Source organism: Anser cygnoides, chromosome 3 (assembly GCF_040182565.1).
Source record: "Anser cygnoides isolate HZ-2024a breed goose chromosome 3, Taihu_goose_T2T_genome, whole genome shotgun sequence".
In the NCBI taxonomy this organism is placed as follows: domain Eukaryota; kingdom Metazoa; phylum Chordata; class Aves; order Anseriformes; family Anatidae; genus Anser; species Anser cygnoides.
This window is the reverse complement of record NC_089875.1, coordinates 74,647,570-74,661,270: the sequence shown is the minus strand read 5'-3', so window position 1 is coordinate 74,661,270 and position 13,701 is coordinate 74,647,570. Positions and strand designations below refer to the sequence as shown.

The window sequence follows — 13,701 nt, the reverse complement described above, 5'->3', positions numbered from 1 at the left end:
ATGCGCGGCCGGCGCCTCGCTGGCCCCGCCAATGGCGCCGCTGCGGGCTGCCACAAGATGGCGGCGCCCAGGCGGCGGCGGCCGCGGCGCTGAGCTGGAGGAGGGGTGGTCGCGGGGAGCGGGGCCGATATGCTGCGAGCTTCCCTCCGCCAGGTGAGCGGCCCGGGGAGGTCGTGGTGATAATAATAACGATAACGATGGTGGTGGCTGGGAGGTGTTTTAGCAACCCGGCACGCCGAGCCCGGGTCGGGCAGCGCGCAGCTGAAAAGGGCGAATATCCTTTCAGGTTTCGGCAGCGCTGAAGGAAGGACAGGTCACTCCGACGGAGCTTTGCCAGAGGTGCCTCTCTCTCATCAAAAGCACCAAGCTGCTTAATGCCTACATAACTGTAGCAGAAGAAACCGCCCTGAAGCAGGCTGAAGAGTCAGAGAAAAGATACCGAAGAGGTACGTTGGCTTGTTTACAGCTGGTACAACTCTTTAAAAAGCTCTTGTGGGGGAGCTCACCGTGGTAGATAAAGTGATTTTTCTTTCCAACGCAGGTGTTTATGCAGCTTGTTTGACTGTTAGGGGACAGGGGTTGCAGCTGAGGTTTCTGTGGGTGTTTGTGGGGGGTGTATGCTTGGCACCCAGTAGCACGTTCAGTTCAAAAACCAAAGGTGAGACCTGCTCCAAAGCAGGCAGGTTAGCTCAAAGGCAGGTGTTGCAGGTTAAATATGCTCGGTAGTTATCAGGCAGCACTGCCACTGGTTGCCTTTCCTTTCAGAAGTTTGGTTTAGATTGGTAGCCAGTGATTACTATGAGCAGGCACGTGCAGCGGTCTTCTGTAGGCCTGGTGTAGTCCTTTTGTAGGACCGAGGTAGACAAACATCCACCTAAGCCTGGCAGATTTTAAATTAAAAAAGCAAATGAAAGGAAAGCAGCTTTAATGTCAGTTGTTGTAAGTAAACAGAAGTTATAAGTTGTTGTCAGTAAACAGAACAGCATTAAATCCTGTTATCCACAGCATTTAGAGGCAGAGGTGCCACGCTGACCATCCTCATTTTCCTTTGCCTTTCCTGTAAGACAGAAAAGGGAACTTTTCACCTGATAGGGTACTTTTTTTTTTTTTTTTCCTGACTGACACTTGTTATCCCCTGACAGCTTAAGAAAATTGCCAGCCAGGAAGTTTAGCTTCCTAGTACTTTTTTTTTTTCCTGCATGGTGGATAGTTAATCGCTTAGGGAAAACTTTCTCTGCTTCAGGATTTATTTATTTTTTGTTAAATCTATTGTGTATGTCAGGTAGGTAGAACTTTTGGCTCCCTGCCTAGGGATGGAGTAGATTTAGAGGGCACCTAAGGCTGGAATAAGCATTGTGTGGTCACTTTTGAAGAAGTAAACATTTAAACATTCCTTTGAGTTAGCTAACCTATCCAAAAGCAGCTGCCTGCAGGCATAGAAACATTTGCAGAGCTGTGTTCTGCAGGGACAGGTCTAGTCTGGGCAGGCATAATTCTTAGTAGTAGTTTTAGATGATAGGTCTTGAAAATGTAATAGACAACCATCAAATGCTAAGTGGATAGCATTCTTCCAAAAAACACCAGGAGTGACACATAAAATAAATTGTAAGTGATGAGACAACTATACATGTATCACAGTGATTTAATCTCTGTTTTCTTTGCATTAATTCCTAATGCAGGTCAGCCACTTGGTATTTTAGATGGAATTCCTATTGCAGTAAAGGACAACTTTAATACCGCTGGCATTGAGACAACATGTGCATCAAACATGCTAAAAGGTACAGTAGAGCTTTTAAAGTAGAATTGGATCTCATTTCAGAGCTCTAGCTCTTCTCCTTACAGGTTTAATAGAGTCTTCCAGAGATCTAAATATTAAAAAAAAAAAAAAAAAACAAAAGCAGAATTGATTTCAGAAAATGTGTTTATCTGATTTCTTCTGCCAAGATCATCTAGTATTAGATATCTTTTTTCTTGTGTATTATCTCCTTTCATATCGTTCCATTGCTATTAACAATGCAATGTTTATTCTAGGCCATATATTAAAATGGAATTATTCTATAGCTCACACTTTGCTTCGTGTTGCTTTTAGATTTACAGAAGAGCAGTCAGTACTTTTTGCTGCTATTGTGTCTAGCAAAATGCAGACAATTTTTTTGTTCTATTTATAATTGTTGACTTACATAGTGTTTTCATATTGCTGAAGGAACAGTAGATAGTAACATTTTTTTCTCTACATTCCTGACTTATAAATGTGTTCTGTAAGACTTTAATTTTTTGAAATTTCCTAAGCTTGTTGTTAGTTTTAGCACCCATGAAAATTTTCAGGGCACTCTAATGTTTCCATAGTAAAAACAAAAGTAGAAAACATTTCTTATATCAGCTTTATTCTGCACAAAGTAAAAGTGGCAAGTTTTGAGGGAGATAGGATTAGCTCAAGTAAATCAAAAGTCTGTTACTTTTTTTTTTTAAAGCAGAAGAAACAAAATATGACATTGCCATTTAAATAGTGTTATATTACCTGAGATGCTTTTCCTTAAGCATATTCTCAGACCCTTTGTGGCTGATTGTAGTGTCGTGGCTGAGAGTATCAGGAGTGGCGATGTCCTTGTTCCATTTGAGTGTGGGGTGGAAAAATCCCTGTCACTATTCACAAAAGGAATTGGTTGCTACCCAGGATTTCATGTAAGTGACACAATTCTCATAGTAGTTTATATAAGGTCAAAGTGCTTAAGGGTACATATTTGTTCAGAGGATAGTCAGTATTTCAGCTTGTGGTTAACCATATGCACCTATATCTCATGATAATGGGAATAATTCAAGATAGATTAACACTCATTTGTAAAGAGCTATTTCTCATTTCTCCTCCTTTTAGACAGCTCCTGCAAATTGCTTGAATGCAGTAATTCAGCTAACCTTGTGGTAACTCATTTGCGTGAAGTCTTAGCTCCGCAATGTAGAAATGTATAATCTAGAATTACTGGATGATAAATTGTGGAAGAATAAAGACACTGGAGACAAAACAGTAAATGGTTTATTTTGGCTAAATTTTGAGAATTACTGATATTGTCTTGAAGCAAAATTTGGGACTGTCTTGACAATTCTTATACACTAATAATGGCAAGGTTGAAGTGTTCAGAGGAGTAGCTATTTTTAAAAATCAACCATATATCACCAATCTCTCCCTTAACTGTTCTGATTGTTTTCAGGTTATATTCCTCCTTACAATGCTACAGTCGTTCAGAAATTACAGGATCAGGGAGCTGTGCTTTTAGGAAAAACAAACCTAGACGAATTTGCAATGGGGTGAGCGACATTTATTATTTTCAACATGTGGTTTCATATCATCTTTTCTGATCTATCTGTAGTCCTTAAACTCCTCTTTATATCAGGTTAGAAAATGCTGAATGCTTATCTGCAAAAAGTGTTTAGAGTTCCATGAATTTCTCAAATGTTTCACGAACTTTTATACTGTTGTGTAAATGATACAAATGTTGATTTTTATGAATGTAATGTTCAGTTGTGGCTGTGTTTGAGAGGAAGGAAGTGGCACAGCCTTAGCAGAAGGCCACAGACAAGTGGACTTCCAGATCCACTAGTGTGTTGTTAGAATTGGTTACTACACCAGCTATTTGTTGCCTTTTTCTCTTTCTTTACTGGTGGTTTCTGTCCTTAGCTAATTATCGGCATGCCCATGATGCCAGTTACTGGCTGGACCAGTCATCTGCTGGAGTAGTATTGTATGAGTACTCTCTGATCTGCTGTGAACAGGATAACTTAGAGCAACACTTTGATTTGCGTATGCTAAAGCCAAAGAGATATATTTGATTGGGTGAAAATACTTTGCTTGGATCATTCTGGGTAAAGTCAGAGACATGCCTCAGAGGAAGGGCAGGGAAAAAGCACAGGAAGAAAACTCATCATGCAGTATTACAAGTAGTTTAAGCTCATTAAAGCACCGGATTCTGCTAAATATTTTCTCACCCCAGGCCTCTCATCTCTGGACTGTGTGTTTGCTTGTTCTTTTGTGCTAGCACCAACGTGGCTGCGCCATGAAGCTTGATCAGGGAGCTGATCCAGCTTAGAAGTAATGTCTCAATTAGGTTAATTTTCAACTGTGTAAACTGCCAGCTCTGGTGATTTGGCTAATAACACTGACGCTGTGGAGTCAGGGAACATGAGGTGGCAGTTGTGAGGAAGGTGGAAAGTCCCTCCCTCCTTCTGGTGGCAGCCCACACCGCGGGCTGGCTGAAACCAGATTCTGAGGAGCCAGGCTAGCACTCCCAACCAACGGACTGTGGTCTCAGGAGAAGGCTATAAAGCAATAGTATGTTATTTACAGAGGAGTGCTTGTTTCTGCCATTGTGGAGCTTTTCCCCTCACCTCTAACGGGGTGGTTTCCCACGTCACTGTTGTCATCTTTTGCCTTTTCCAGATGCAGGCCTGGGAAACCAGAAGGCCTGTGTTTTGTAGCAGACCTGCAGATTTACTGTTTTGTACTGTAATTCAGTTTTATATTTTAGTGATCACATTTTTTCCAGCAGCATTAGCAGAGGTTAGAAAGAAGAACAACTGAGGTTCTGTGGCAGAAAAGGATGAAGATCCCTTTTTACAGTTTATAACATTGTGGAAGTTGACTGCACGAGGATGTACATACACCAGTCTTTTTGTGTTGAGATCAGATTTACTAGGGTGAAGGACGAAGAATTGTATAAAGAAAAGCTTGGTGAATGCAATGTGCCATCTGTCACTTCTGTCTGTTTGTCCCATCTGACTGTTTCAGATCTGGGAGTACGGATGGGGTATTTGGACCAGTCAGAAATCCATGGAGTTATTCAAGACAGTACAAGGAAAAATCTGTACCAAAATCTGATTCTGAGCGTGAAGAGTTTAAATGGGTAATAACAGGAGGGAGCTCGGGAGGCAGTGCTGCTGCTGTATCATCTTTCACGTGTTTTGCGTAAGAGGTTTTTTAGATTTGTTTTTAATTAAATGTCTTGAAATATGTTGCAAAGCCTTCACTGTATAATTTTCTAATAATGTAGCGTATAGATCAGGTTTTCAAAAAGATGTTGATCTTCTTTGAAATGCAAGTGTTATTTGTACTGGCAGGCGGGAATTTATTTCAACATCCCTAGTTTATTCATGGCATAGCACGAAGCCAGCATAATTCCCTGTAGGCAAATTGAGGCTTACTCATTTTAAGTGTTGTTCAGCATGCTGATATGACCACTTTGCACTTCGTGAAGTAAAATGATAATGGCAGTAAAGGAATGACGATTTCATTGTTATTCCCACATACTTTCTTAAAAATAACATGGGGCTTGAGACACATCCTGTACCTCATTAAGCGCATTACACAAACACACACTGAAAACTTAATTGAGCAAATGATGAGATCCCTCAACTTGTAACAGTATAGTAGTCTTTCCTCCCCTCCCCACCTTAGTTTTTATAGCAGAGTATGTAATAATACAGATACCTGAGATTTGGCATCTAAAAGCTTTCAAATCTCTGGCTTAACAAAAGGAAGCCAACTACAAGGATACTAAGAAACTTGTCAGCTTTTAAGAAAGTGAGTGGAGTTTTAGTTTATTTAAAATAATATATAAACAAGCTGTATTTTTTTACAACAATTATCTACATGGAAGAGCAGAACACTTTAACAAATCAGTTGTTTGTGCCATCTTCCCCATCCTGCTGTTAAAAGAAATCTGTTTCTTAAAACTTTACACGTTTCATTTTATGCAGTTTTGAGAGCTACCTAGTAGGGTGCATTTTATAAAAGATGATTTCATTTCTGTGAATTTAACTGGAAGGTATTTAAAATGCTCTTTAGTTACTATGTCCTCATTTACCGATGTATATTATATCACAGGTATGTATGCATCTTATGAAAAGATTTTTGCTCATGTTGATTACAGCATTTTTTACATACAAAACCTGATTTTTTGCCCCCCCCCCCTTTTTTTTTCTCCACGATACCTCTTTACATCTCACTGCCCTTCACTGGGATGCAGTCTGCTTGAAGTTTTAATGTTGTTTAAACTGAACTCAGGGCAGCCATCCCTGAGGACTGCTGGTCCTTGTTGTGAGCCAGAATGGCCTGATCCTGAGGAGGCCTAGCATCTTCCCTTATGTTGCTGGGCATGCAACAAAACTTCCATTTTGCACTGCTCAGCGTTTTGTCAGATCAAGGCAATTCTTTGTCCAGCTATTTTATTGCCTAAAACCTATTGTATATCCACTCTATTGATCTCTTTCAAGCAGCAGAAATGCTGCCAGTCTTTCTCTTTTCAGTTTTAGATTTGGATACACAGAAATGCTACAAAAACAAGGATATTTTTTTTTGTATCACTATAAAAGCTTTGAAAAAAATCCACTTCATCAAAGTCAATGGAATTGGTTCAGCCATTTCAGAAATGGATGCCTGTGGGAAAAGTCTCATACCAACCTTAGTAAAAATTATATCTCCTTCCTGACTTTTATTTTGGCTAAGATTTTGATGATTCGTCAAAGATTTTGATAAAAGCAGGTTTATTTTTAAAATGGTGTTTGAGTTTACAGTCATTAAAAACAAAAGAATAGTTTTCATTTCAGTGTGACTTTCCAATTCCATTGCAATTTTTGAAATAAAAAATTCAGTTTAGGACAAGGTTTCACCTGTGAAAGAGCAATAAAAGAAGCCAACTTAAGAAAAACAAAAGAAAGAAAATGCTGTGTTCTAAAACTGCACTTGAGCTGCTCTAAACTGGGAGTTCTGATGCTATGTTTTGTAGGCTTGGAAACAGGAAAAGCATCCTAGACCTTGGAAAGCATGTCTTGTTATTAGGGGTAAAAAGGTTACTCTGTCACTGTTTCCTTGTATGCTGGAATGTGCTACTTCATAGCGTGTAGATTACTGAATAAGTGAACATGAATATCTGGAAATGGTACGCTACGTCATGAGATGCATCTTTCAGAGACCACAGAATTGGAAGAGACCAACAGAGAAGCAGGAAGTAGGTATTTAGGGCCTTATTCAGAGTGCCTAAATTTCCCCATGTTTACCTCTGTTTGTGGAGAGGACTGAGTTTTCCTGATGGCTAATTCAGAGGACCTAAGAAAAATACTGATGAAAAATAGTGGACAAATGGAGCTGACTTAAAATATGGTTTGTCTGGTTATGACTTTTAATCTGGGAAGAGCTCACACGTTTTTATATCTATGCATCTTAAAGACATTATTTTTTTGGAAATGTTCTGAATCATTTTACTAATGGTAATCCTTTTGAAACCATAGAGCTTTAGGGTCAGACACAGGAGGATCTACCAGAAACCCTGCTGCTCACTGTGGTGTAGTAGGTTTAAAGCCAACATATGGACTGATATCTCGCCATGGTCTCATTCCTCTAGTGAACTCCATGGATGTGCCAGGAATCTTAACCAGATGCGTGGATGACGCTGCAGTTGTATTAGGTATTACTGCTACCTATGTCTTTGTGTACTACGTGTCTTTGTTCAAAAGATTGTGTAGTCAGAATACAGTTTGCTTTGAGACAATGTATGTTTTCCTGTTTTTCATATGTCATGTCATATTTCAGGTTCACTTGCTGGACATGATCCTAAAGACTCTACCACAATTCAGGATGTCTTTCAGCCATTTGAGCTGCCCAGTTTGCCTGATGTCAGCAAGCTCTGTATAGGGATTCCTAAGGTAACATTTAAATCCTGTCAACAATTTTGGACTGGAACAGCAAATAGCACTACTTCTAAAACAAAATCTGTGTGTCTTGACCATCACCTCACAGCATCTCGTGATTTAAAATAGTGAAGATAGTATGAGAAATTCCAGGAAAAGAGCAGTATGTGCTCTGTTGCCTGTGTAGGTAAATCAGAGTGAGCATATGCTAATGCTTCATCTAAAATGTTTTGTCATTGTTGTGGGAAACACTGTCAGGAAGTTCCAGGGGAAATAGGGAACTTCAGTTCTTGCTTCTCTCTCTGGCAGTTTCTTCAGTCACTTCTATAGCCTCCCACAAGTTGCTCTTGGTGACTTCTTATACAATGAGGTTAGTACTGGTTTGTGTAGTGTTTTGAATCCTTGTCTACATGGCGCTGTGTTAAAACATAATTTTAAAGGCATGTAAATGGCACTAAGAGCCATGATTCACAGAGCTCTAAGAGGTGTTGAAGGAGAACTTTATCGTAGCCATTAATGTTTTTATCAAACCAAAAGACTTAATATGGTAAAAATATGCCCACTGACCAGTTAATTAATCAGAATCCCTGAAAGGCAAACAGCATATCTTTAGAAAATTAGTTAGCTGCATACTGTTTTGATTTTGGCAAATCTAAAATAGTGGCATGGATAAATTATTTGTATCTCATGGACAGTTGTCTTCTGTTGCTACAGATTATCCTAAATAGGTACATGCATATTTTAACAAGAGTTGTAGCTATTCAGAGATCAGACAGTACTTTGACCCACATATTGAGAGTTAGAACTAAAGCAAATATCTTCAAACGTAGAGAATTTTCATGTCTTTAACTTAGCTCTTAAAACAGGAGCGTATGTTATCAAAGTCTTATCTCAATCTTGTGACTGTAGTTCTTTGGTGGGTCGTTTTTTCTTTAACTGAGGTGTGCTTATTGTAACTGATATGCTGCAGGCACAACATAGGAAAATTAGTTATATCATCTTCCCTGCTTACAATGGCCCTCGTATTAGGGTTTAAACCCAAAGCGTTTGTACCCATGAACTGCAGGGCAGTACAGAATGGTCTCTATTAATAGATGAACAAGTGGATAACCGGGCAATCTCCTCCAGAAAAGAACTCCTGCTATTTTATTATGGAATGGTTTATACAAAAGTCTATAATAAGTATTAAAAAGCATATAGTGCTGAGTGAATAGTTTAAAAGTATTTTTAGCAAAAATATTTAGCAAAAATAATATTTTGTGTTGGTTGTCAGTAAAAGTAAACTGGTATATAAAATCGCTCTCCTTAATTCTTGTTTCTCTCTAAGGAGTACAACGCACCAGGGCTTTCTAGTGAAATTCTGTCTGTTTGGTCCAAAGCTGCTGACCTCTTTAAGAATGCAGGTGCTAAAGTAATTGAAGTGAGTTTACCACACACTCATTACTCAATTGTCTGCTATCATGTGCTGTGCACAGCAGAAGTCGCATCAAATATGGCCAGGTTTGATGGACTGGAATATGGTAAGGCCTTCGAATTTTTTGTTGTTGTTCTCAGACAATAAAAACCTTGCTGAATGGCATTTAAAAGTATAGCTTTGATAGATACGCATTTCATGGTTGAATGTTTGGTGATGTTTCTTTGGGTTGGAATAGAATAAAAACCCAATGCAAATAAAAGCTGGAGTAAATACATAAATATTTTATTATATTTCATTTGTAGACACGTGAGTATTTGGGGTTAAAATCTTTTTAATATCTCCATAATAAAATACGAAGATGCTTTGATGGTTTTCCAGAACAGTAGCATATCAGACTGCAGCAAACAGTGGCTTATTGTATTATTAAGTGTATCACTATTTTATGTTGCTAAATATTAAGGATCACAAATCTTAATTTCTAAATTGCTTTTTCTTTTCAGGACATCGTTCAGATGTGAACAAGTCTACAGAAAGTATGTATGCCGCAACGCGACGAGAAGGCTTTAATGATGTTGTAAGAGGAAGAATTCTATCAGGAAACTACTTCCTGTTGAAACAGTAGGTGGAATACATCTTGAAAATCAAATCTATTAAGTTACTTTTTCATGTCTTGATGAGCAATTCATCACCATTTCCTTAACAAATTAATGTCCTCACACTAGTGGCTACTTCTAATATAATTATTGCTTTACCTATGTAATACCTAGTGAACTGTTAATAGTGACTGAAAATGCTTTCCCTTAGTTATACTGGTGTGACCCTTCTGAATTCAGTACAACAGCTTTGCAATTTTATTCCCCAACAGATTGTGACCTGTTAGTTAAACTAAGGAAAAATCTATCCCATAGTATGACATTGAAATCATAGTGCAGCCATCCCTGTTGTAGAGTTAAAAGTTCTGTAGGTGTTAATCTCGTTAAAGCTGCACAGAAAAACTGCTGATACATTCTACTGAGATTTTCTAGAGTAAGCCAGATGATATGGCAATTAAATTAACTATAGCTTTCTGCATTAGTACGCAAGGAAGCAAAGGCACTGGCAGAGGTACTGAACTATTGTTTTTATAGATAATGTTTTTATCCAGCTCATGTAGAGAATCTGATCACTCTGATTTTTTTTTCTCAGTTTTCACCCCTCATTTAACAGTCCTAATTTACGAGAGAAAATAGGAGTCATACTTAATTTGTTTAGGTACTAACAGAAAAACTGGTCATGTAATTGGTCTCAAAACAAATGCACCACAGAAAGAACTCTGTCAGCAACAGTATTCATCAAAAGTTGACTTCTGGTTGCTCTCAGAGACAGGAATGTTGTCAGTCAGTATGTAACAACCAGCTTCTGTGGAATGCTGATATTCTTGCCAAGTGTGTTCCTTCTAGTCACAACTGTCCAGATCAACTTTCCTAAGGCTGCTTTTCCTAAAGCAGCTTTTCCTAGGGCAGCTCACTTTTCTTTGTGAAGGAACGTAAGATTGGCTTCCATCAGGATTGAACAAGAGAGTCCTGTTCCTGTTGACAGTAAATTACTTTTGAAGTAATCCAGGGTTCAGAAAGCATTCTTGGTATAAATAGTAAAGCACAAACATCTGTGTCTCCTGCAAATGTTGCATTTTACAGATTATTTTTGTTTTGCTTTTGGAATCTATAAAATAACTAGGTGGTTGTTCATGAAATAATCATTGTTTCTAAACATTGCATCAGAATTAACAGACTGTGTTTGATTTATTGGTATTTTTTCACTTATTTCAAACTTCCGAAATAGTATTTCCGATGTTGTTAAGGTATTATTTGAGGCCCTTTTTCTTCCTTTTACTGTTTCCTAAAGTTAACAGCTAGGATGACCTCAGAAATTACTCTAGAAGGATGGCTAATTTCAATACTTAACTTCTTAACTAGAATCTGCTGACTCTTATTCATTGCAACCATTTTCATTACAGTATTTCAGAAAGTTAAATCTTTAGATTACGCTGAGAAATAAGCTTTTGGTCATTTTCATTTATTCTATCTACACACATTTTGGTATGTATTGACTTTTCTACTTTCTTAGGTTACAGTCTTTAATATCCCTTCCCCCCACACTTTTTTCTTTAAGAGTATCTGTTGGTGTAGATGGTGATTGCTTTTGAAACCAAACTTCTCTGAATTTAAGGATTCCATTGCACGTTTACCAGTTTTGCATGTGAAATTTAAAGGCCAAGAAAACATAAAAGCTAACTAGTTTGTTTCTGTTTCAGAATTGTATAAGGACAGTTTAGAAAGCCATAAACCACATATTTACATGAGGAAAAAAATCAGGGAAAGATAAGGTCTTTATAATGGTCTGTGAAGAAGTATGCTAGGAATACATACCTGGTTCTCAGTCCATTCAGAGACCTCCATAGATGATGGGACTCTTTCAAATGCTCTAGCTGGATTGAATCGTAAATGACTAATGCCTATTTTGAAAGCCCGCTTTATTTCTGTATTATTTCTAGGCTTTGTTGTGCTGTTCTGCTGTGAAATTCAATGTGCGGTTTGGTTTCAGAAAGGCCATGCAAGTATTATCCTGATTCTTAGTTCAGCATTTAAAACTAGAGTTTTGTTTTCCCTTCACCTTTTTTCAATAGAATTTCCATGTCTCTTCCTTCCCTGACTGCTTCATGGCTATGAGAGCATAAACACTAAACTTAATTTGATGACTAGCACAGTGGTATATCAAAAACTCAAGTATCAATGTTAGTCTTTTAACCAGGCAGAATAGTGGGCTTGTCTTTTCTATGGTAACTGAGAAAATGTTCAGTATTTTCAGAATTAAATCATCCTGCTCTCACATCTGTTTTTTTTTTTCTAGGAACTATGAGAATTACTTTGTCAAGGCACAGAAAGTCAGACGTCTCATTGCCAATGACTTTGTGAAGGTTTTTGGAAGCGGTGTTGATATTTTACTCACTCCTACCACTCTGAACGATGCAGTCCCGTATATGGAATTCATCAAAGAAGACAACAGAACCCGCAGCACGCAAGACGACATCCTAACACAGGCTGCAAATATGGCTGGTGAGTAGGGACAGGAATTCAACTGTTTCCTCCTGCCTAGTCAGTTTTAATGTCTATTCCCTTCAGCTTTTAACCTCTTCTATAGAATTAAGATATCTCATCCCTTTCTTTTATTATCTTCCAAGGATAACCAGGTAGGTATAGTTTATTTATAAAGTGCTTTAAAACGTAAGGCTAGATTATAAAATGCTGCCCAGAAGGGGTCACAGACGAGGTGAATTCATTCAGGTACCAGAGACCAAAATCTTGTGTTGTGGAAAGTTGGCTCTCCTTTGGGAGGATGCTGACTCCTTCAGTTGATCTAATTCATTTTTGTGACCACCTGATAGTATCCATAGTTAATTTACTCAAATGATCTTTAGTCTTTCTTCTGCATAACTTTTGTTCTTGTTCTCTCATAATTGCTACAAAAATGACTCTAACTGGATTTTTTTAATAGTAAATCTTTGTATGCATAACTTCTTTTGTTTCAGGATTGCCAGCCATAAATGTTCCTACAGCTCTTTCAGAGAGAGGCTTGCCAGTTGGGCTCCAGTTCATTGGGCGTTCATTCCAGGAGAAGCAGCTTCTCACTGTAGCCAAGTGGTTTGAAAAACAAGTAAAATTCCCAATGATCCAGCTAGAAGAAGTGAAAGGGGCATGACCATGGTGTCTTTCAGTATCAGAAATCTGCTTCTTTTTCATAACGTGAGGCTTGCTGGTCAGCTAAAGCAAGAAAGCTGTAGGGATGGTCTAAAAATGTACTTCTGCAGGTAACTGTCTTCTGCAGAAATAACAACTCAGTTTGAGAAGACCATATGCAGGATGGAATCATGAGAGCTTGTTTCTGTGTAATTAAGGCAAAGTGAATCATTAAGTACACATGTCTGTGTTACTAAAAGCCATTTCTAACTGATATTAAAAACATCAGATTGAAATTATTTGTCTTATGTCTGTGGAGCTGCTTTTTTCCATCCCCAGAGGGCATGTAAGGTATCTGGCTCATTAAAGAACTAACCTGAACTTTCGTGTGAAAATTGCATGGTTGCCAAAGGGCTTGGCTTCCCTCTGGAACGTGGGCTTTTGTAATGGAAACAACCAGACAAGCTGTAATGGAACAAAGTTATCAAGGGTCCGTTTGCCAACAGAATTGTGAGAATCACATGTAGATGATTCATTTAAAAATAAAAATATAAAACAACCCCACCTTTCTTCTAGCAAACTCTTAGCAGGAGAGGAAGTCACCTCCAGGTATAGGGATCTTGCAGATGACTCTGGTTACTTCCATCATAAGAGGGATGAATTCCAGATCTCTTTTGGGGAAACATGCCAGCTAATCCTTGACTAGCTATTTTCTTCTTTACCACTGTTCTCTGTAATCAGCACTTAATTTCTTACTTAATATTTATTTTTTGGTGTGTAATTCTCCATAAGGGTAATACCAGCTATTCCTTCATGGATGTTTATTCAACACAATAGTAGTCTGAAATAGATTTCCAAACCATAATATTAGTATACTGACAGACCTACTAA

The 13,701-nt window shown here is 38.2% G+C and overlaps 1 protein-coding gene across 1 annotated transcript; it reads left to right on the top strand.

Annotated features, from left to right (window-relative positions):
- Positions 1 to 15: 15 nt before the first annotated feature.
- QRSL1 (glutaminyl-tRNA amidotransferase subunit QRSL1) lies at positions 16 to 13,191 on the top strand. Its single transcript, XM_013175653.3, has 11 exons — positions 16 to 153; positions 287 to 446; positions 1,680 to 1,778; positions 3,207 to 3,303; positions 4,781 to 4,957; positions 7,279 to 7,454; positions 7,580 to 7,692; positions 9,005 to 9,197; positions 9,595 to 9,712; positions 11,984 to 12,189; positions 12,663 to 13,191. Exons 1-11 carry the CDS (start codon positions 130 to 132, stop codon positions 12,830 to 12,832), a joined length of 1,533 nt encoding a protein of 510 aa, XP_013031107.1. The 5' UTR covers positions 16 to 129; the 3' UTR covers positions 12,833 to 13,191.
- The last annotated feature ends 510 nt before the right edge of the window (positions 13,192 to 13,701 follow it).

What these genes read in the sequence shown, in the direction of transcription:
- QRSL1 (XM_013175653.3), top strand. Translation starts at nt 130, where the DNA reads ATGCTGCGAGCTTCCCTCCGCCAG. An exon ending in TCTGTATAGGGATTCCTAAG is followed by an intron (nt 7,693 to 9,004) that starts GTAACATTTAAA and finishes TTTCTCTCTAAG; the next exon opens with GAGTACAACGCACCAGGGCT. An exon ending in GTTTGATGGACTGGAATATG is followed by an intron (nt 9,198 to 9,594) that starts GTAAGGCCTTCG and finishes TTTTCTTTTCAG; the next exon opens with GACATCGTTCAGATGTGAAC.